At 54.0% G+C, this 6764-nt stretch overlaps 1 protein-coding gene across 4 annotated transcripts in view; it reads right to left on the bottom strand.

Annotated features, from left to right (window-relative positions):
* Positions 1-210: 210 nt before the first annotated feature.
* Positions 211-6764, bottom strand: part of GLCE (glucuronic acid epimerase) — a 44360-nt gene continuing 37806 nt past the window's right edge. For all 4 annotated transcript variants that reach the window (XM_064669310.1, XM_064669314.1, XM_064669311.1 and 1 more), the window contains one exon: positions 211-3939. In XM_064669310.1, the coding sequence (XP_064525380.1) occupies positions 2915-3939 (1025 nt within the window). In that variant the 3' untranslated portion in view covers positions 211-2914. The remainder of the gene's footprint in view (positions 3940-6764) is intronic.

The raw sequence follows: 6764 nt of genomic DNA, 5'->3' as shown, positions 1-6764 counted from the left end.
ACTCAAACCAAAGCAGATTCAGCAGAAATCACTCCCACCAGGAACCCACCTCGTGACCTTCACCCCAGCAGACAGAGAACATCGATTTGTGCTTCTTACCTCAAACCAGCACATCAGTGAAAAAATGAGTTATTTTCCACCTTCCTCAGAATCCAAACCTCCCCAAAGCCACCACGGGGGAAGGGGGGGGTTAAAGAAGACACCCCGTGCTTGCCTTAAGATAAAAAAATTTATTTTACAGTCTTATAAAGCAGCTTTTACACGAAGCACAAACGCTGACCCATTTTCACATCGTATAGAAACATAGAGGAACCTCTTCCTGCTGCAAAAAACTCAGGTTTGGCTGAATAGAAAACTAACTGTGCACATTGTGCTTGAACTGCAAAGGCTGTACAGCTTTACAAAGGACCACCCTGCCCAGAGCATCCTGTAAACAAGTTATTGCATATTTACCACACGGGGAGAGCCCGCCCGGCCACGGCGGCGCAGCGAGAACCCGGCAAACCAAAGCCCCACGAGGAGGGGGGTGGGAAGAGCAGCTTCCAGGGAATGGCAGCTTCCAGGGAATGGCACCTGCCCGCTGGGAGGGTTGTGCTTGTGTCACTGGTCGGGGGGATCCGCGAGCGCGACGCCTCCGATGGCGCCCGGGGCCGGCAAATCCCGCGGGAGGATTCGCTGGATCCGGGGCTCCGAGAGCTCGGATCGGAGTCTGGAGTCTGAGGGCTCAGTGCCAAAGATCTGTGTGTCGGTTTGGAGAGTGAAAATCAACAAAAAAACCCCAAAAAAGTCAAAATGGATCTGGTGGAGGTTTGGGCGCCGCTGGCGTTGGCGCCGTGTCCGACGATCCTCTGCCACCGCACAACTCAACTGAGGGAATGCCAGGAGAAACTCCACACGGATTCTCCACGGTTCTACCACCTCTGCTGGGTGTTCCACTTGTGCTAAGGCCAAGAAAATGCAATGGGATGTTAAGGATCAGGTGGTGGGACAAGACCGACGGTGTTGGCACGGCCAGCTCGCGCTTCCGAGCCGGATCAGCCACGCTCCAATCCTGGAATTGGATGTAATTAGGGAAAAAAAAAAACAACAAAAAATTGGAAATTGTGGCCTCCATAAGGCACCAAAACCATCTCTCGAGCAGCACCCAAAGGGTGTCTCCAGATTCCCCAACTCCCAAACGGGGACAGGGTGGAGGGAAGAAGCAGGAGGGAGATGTCGCAGGAAGGACCAGTTTTTGGGGGGGGAAGCACATTTTTAGGGTGGTTTTGTGTGCGCACAGATAAGTAACAAAAATCACCTCTGCTACCTTTGGTATTGAAATTCCTCCTCCACCCCCACGTCCCACACGGATCCGTGTGGTGGGAGCGTGGGCTGGAACATCAAGTAATTCAAAAGTTGCTTCAAATCTCTGCCAGAAATCCCAAAAAGCATCAAAAAAATCAAAGCAATGCTCAAGTGCAGATGGATGTTGTCCTTGTGCCCGGCCTCCCTGGGGTTTGGGCGAACACCTGAAGCCCCACCTCCATGGACAGCATGGAATGGGAGCAGTGGGAGCCCCACAGTCAATCCGTGTCCTCTCTGGGAGTTTGGGCTCAGAGCAAACCTCAGCCATAGGCTGGTTTGACTCCTCTGGATCACCCCAGACACCTCAGAGTAATGTGGGTGTAAAGGACTGGGAAATGGGAAGAATCCACCTGGTTTCTTCTCCATCCCAGTGTGTGGGTTGGGATGTGTGGGTTGGGATGTGCACAGGGACCACTGGTCACTTGGCAGAGCCACGAAGGCAAATCCCACCCAAGAAGCCACTGCTGGAGGTGTAATGACCCCTTACACTGTAAGACAGTGAATCATGGAATCCTGGAATGGTTTGGGATGGAAAGACCTTAAAGCTCATCCAGTTCCAACCCAGTGACACCTTCCACTAGCCCAGGTTGCTCCAAGTCCTGTCCAACCCGGCCTTGGACACTTCCAAGGGGATGGGGCAGCCACAACCTCTCAGGAATTAAAGCCCAGGCAGAGCTGCAGAGCCCTCTGAGGTAACTTCAATTTCTAAAATGCTTGATGGATCGAGCAGGTTAAAAATTAAAATCACCTCAGGAAACCCTTAATGAACCCCGACTGAATTTCCTGAGCGACTCGGGACGAGCTCCACGTCCCGCTCAGCAACTCACCACGAGTGTCCCCAAAAAGAAGCGGCCAAAGCTCAGAGAAACCTCTCAGAGGGAATCACAAAACCCAGGACAGGACATCAGGCTCCAGAGGAGGGATCCAAGCTCCGAGGTGACACCAGTGAGGGGTGATGGTGAACCTGGGGGTGATGAGGCTCAGGCTCCGGGGGCCCCGCGAGCCCCACCGAGTTGTGCTTACGTGGCGCCGGCCGCGCGTCCTCCGCCCACACGTCTGGGGAGAAACCCTCCAGCTAAAGGATCTCCAGCCAGAGGACTGGGGAAAAACTTAAAAAGGTGTATTTGTCACCCCGAGAAAAGAATTCCTATTAAAAAACACCCCCGCCTTTAAAAGATACACTGTGCACTACCCAGGCTACGAGTGAAGTCACATCGACGGCGTCACACCACAGGAGCTGTTCCCACAGAGACACGTAAGACTCAGTTTAAGAGGCCACGGATTAACTCTTCAGGCGAGGCCTGCGGGACTTTCGAGACCTCTATGGCTTCTGCAAACATTTTCCTGCAAAAAGGAAAACTAAAACCCAACAAAACCCAGCCTCAGACTCAGGAGCACGGGGGGGCTTCGCTTCGCGGAGCGCAGGGGACGGGTGACGCTCCCCGGCCCCACCCCTCGGCCCCAAAGGTTCCCACCCTGGAATGCAGTGATTTCAGGAGAGCAGTTCTAAGGATCACTTCTTTGAACGGGCCGTAGAGAAGCGGGGCCGTCACCCGGCTTTGGTGGCAGCTCAGTTGTGCTTGGCCCGCCCGCCCCGCAGGTAACTCTTCCACCTCTTGACGAACTCCTTGAAGATGGGCGAGTCGTCGATGGTGCTGAGGAGCTGCAGCTGGTTGATGTGGGTGGTGTGGTAGTCCCAGCGGGCCAGGTTGGGCGCCGTGCCCAGCATGAAGTGGCGCAGGTCGTAGATGGTGCCCGAGCCGGTGTCGTAGAGCGGCAGCATGGCCTTGAGGGACTCCATGCCGCGCTCGTAGAGCAGCCGCGCCTCCCGGCCCAGCTTCTCGCCCGCCGTCTCCTTCAGGTCGTAGAGCCCGATGAGGGAGTACATGAAGCCGTTGAGCACGAAGGAGCTGGGGGACGTGGGGTACTCCTCGTACCAGTCGTGCCGGTTCATGAACACGGCCTTGACCCCGCGCTGCTCCGCCGGCAGCTTGTAGGGCGCGGTGGCCCTGAGGGCCGCGCCCAGGAAGGCCGCGTCCCGCGTCAGCAGGTAGGCCCGCACCAGCGTGGACATGGCCTGGCCCTGGGCCATGGCTGAGTACCACCCCGGCTCCAGGGATTTGAAGCCCTCCCCCAGCTTCCTGGTCACCATGATGGGCCACCCGCCCCGCTCGTCCTGGTTCCTCACCAGCCAGTCGCTGGCGGCGAAGAAGGCGGCCATGTGCGCCGTGGCCGAGATGGTGACGTTGTCCAGGAAGCCCCTGCCCTTGGCCACCAGCCGGACCACCCGCTTGGGCATGATCTTGGTCTGCTTCACGGCCTTGGTGTTGGAGAGCCCCACGCCCTTGCGCAGGTCGGTGAGCAGGTCCCTGGTCAGGGTGCTCCAGCTGGTGCGCGCCCCGATGCCGTAGTAGATGTCCCTGTCGCGGAAGGCGATGAGCTGCGTGTTGGACACGTAGTGCACCGTGAACAGCTGGTTCTTCTCCGTCGTCTCCAGCACCACCGAAATGCTGCCGTTGGTCACGAACTTGAGGTCGAAGGAGATGATGAAGTCCCGGGTGTTCCCCAGCTGCAGGGACACCCCCTCGCTGGTGTCTGCGAACAAACCCGACAGCTCAGCGCCCCACGGCTTCCACCCCCAGGGATCCCCCCTCCCCAGGCAGGAGCCCAAAGCTTTCAGGGCAGCCCATCAATAATTCAGTCGTTTCTGGGCTGTTGCACATTATTTAATTAAGCATAAAAGTAAATCTGGGAGCGAAGGGGAGAACCTGTTTGTGCCTCCCATTAAAGGGCTGCGGCAGTGCCAGGGGCTCCATCCAGCGTTTTATGGGATGTTTCTGGTACCTCGTGGATGGAGGGGAGCCATGACCCAGCAGCACCCGGGGTTGGGGACAGGTCACCAGCCTGGCAGGGCACAGGGCCCCTCCTGGAATGGGGTGGGCTGGAAGGGACCCTAAAGCCCGTCTCATCCCACCCTGCCACGGGCAGGGACACCTTCCCCTAGAGCAGCACCTTTCCTCCAGGATGGGGCACAGCAAGAACTGAGATGCCCCCTGATTTTCCTCTGCTGTAACTCAATAATAAACCAACAACCACCCTTTTGTTCCCAAATTAAAACCTCCCTTGGCACAGCGACACCAAAACCCGGCGCTGCTGCAGCCTCACATTCCTGAATAAAGCTCTGCTTTCAGCAAAGGGAAAAAAAAAAACAGGAATGCCAAAAGCAGGTATTTAGGATCCTCCTGGGACTGTTTCTGGGATTTTTTTCTTTCCCAACCTGACAGAGCCAAAACCCGATTAGTTTAATGGGGGGAAAAACCAAGGAATAAAGATGAGTGTGTTAAAATATTTCTTAACCTCTGCATTGGCAAAACTCAGCTTAATTTTAAGCTATAAATTAAATAAAGCTCCCAGGCACTGCCACAGAATAAAATCCAGTGTTCTCTGGATTTGAAAATATCAACTTCTCCCACAAAACCTACAGCGGGAGATCAAAAGGATAATTAATTTGGAAGGCTGAGAGCAAATCCTGGAGGTTTGAATGCACAGAGGGATGATGAGCACTTAAAGAGTGTCACATCAAATTAAGGGCTTTCCATGGGATAAAACTCTCCTGGAAAAGGCCATTGTTTCCTTATTTCTGCTCTGGGATGTGGGAAATACCCCGGACACGTTTCTCCGTGCAACCAGTACGTCATGGGCAGCTTTTCCTGCCTCCCAAACTAATCCCTGGAATTTTAAAACACCTCCTGTACAGGCTCTGTTGTCCAGTCCCAATTTTTTTGACTGAATGTCATGTTTTCCAAGCTTTTCAAGGAAAAACTGGGAGTTTTAAGCTCAGCATCTGCTCTGAGAGAAGGAACCGAGCGCTTTGGGCCACCACGTTTTGCTCCTGTGGAAAAAAACCTAATTAACCTCCCCCCTCTCACAGTGCCTGTCAAGTGAGTTTTATGGTTCCTTGTAAATAAATTATAACAAAGAGAATTAGAAAAGAGGGAGGAAAAAGAGTTTGGAGAAGCAAGGAACTAAAGGCTGCTCGTGGCTGCTGTGCCTTAAGCATCCATAAATCCATTACTTAGGGCCTGCTCAGAGGAGTGGATGCATATCCATATCCATGGATTACTCAGCCATCAATAAAGGATGAGGAGAGAACACAGCCCAGACCTTTTATCCTCCCCTCTCCCTGTATTTATCCACTACAAAGACACAAAAGTGTTGGACAACCTTTTCCCGGGAGCCCCAGGGCCGAGGTGCCAACGGAAAATTACTTCATTGTCCTTGGAAGTAATGGACTCATTAATTCCAGTGGGTATTGATTGAGGGAAAATACATTAGGGCCTTATTAATGAGCCTGGCCTGGCACAAGGGGAACTCTTGGATTAAATAATGGGTTTCCCTCCTAAATACCAAACAGAACAGGGGGAATCAGGGAGGTGGCAGCGAAACGCGGTGAAGGGAACAACTGGGAGACCCCAAAACACTCTTGTTCTTTCTCTAAGGCAACTTTAGGGTGTGTCAGGGAGGTCTGGGATGGATACTGGGAGCAGGTTCTTCCCCCCGAGGGTGTCTGGGCGCTGCACAGGCTCCCCAGGGTGGTGGGCACAGCCCCAGGGAGGGTTTGGACAATGTTCTTGGGTACAGGGAGGGATTTTGGGGTGTCCTCAGGGACTTAGTTCTTGAGGTGCCTTCCCACTCAATATATTCTGTAATTCTACCTGGGTTTAGGCAGAATTAAGACCCTAAATTTTACAGGCACAGTTGTATCCCAGTGAAGGGAGAGAGAGCTCCCGGTCCTGCCCGTGCTCCGGGCTGGAAACAGCCCTGCTGTGCCACCTGTCCCATCCCCTGGCACACCCCACACGCTCCCACCTCCTCCTGCAGCTGCTATTTTGGGACAGGAGCTGGAAGGCTCGGGAAATGTGACTCCTCGTCCCCCTCCATGAGCACATCCAGCCTTTGGGTTGGAGTAGAACAGTGCTGGAAGCCAGTGGAGAGGAGAAAACAGGGAAAACTCCAGAGGGACAGGAATCAGGGGTTGGATGAGGTGATCTCCAGAGGCCCTGAGGGGTTGAGGGAAGGGGGGTGAGCTCTCAGGTGAGGGGGATGGGGAATGGAGGATGGGGGATGAAGGATGGGGAATGAAAAGGATGGGGAATGAAAAGGATGGGGAATGAAAAGGATGGGGAATGAAAAGGATAGGGATGAAGGATGGGGAAAGAAGGATAAGGAATGAAGGACAGGAAAAGAAGGATGGGGGATGAAGGATAGGGGATGAAGGATAGGGGATGAAGGATAGGGGATGAAGGATAGGGGATGAAGGATGGGGAATCAAGGATGGGGAATCAAGGATGGGGAATCAAGGATGGGGAATCAAGGATGGGGAATCAAGGATGGGGAATCAAGGATGGGGAATCAAGGAT

Source organism: Pseudopipra pipra, chromosome 12 (genome assembly GCF_036250125.1).
Source record: "Pseudopipra pipra isolate bDixPip1 chromosome 12, bDixPip1.hap1, whole genome shotgun sequence".
Classification (NCBI taxonomy): Eukaryota; Metazoa; Chordata; class Aves; order Passeriformes; family Pipridae; genus Pseudopipra; species Pseudopipra pipra.
The sequence above is the reverse complement of the archived record's forward strand: the minus strand, read 5'-3'. Positions and strand labels throughout refer to the sequence as shown.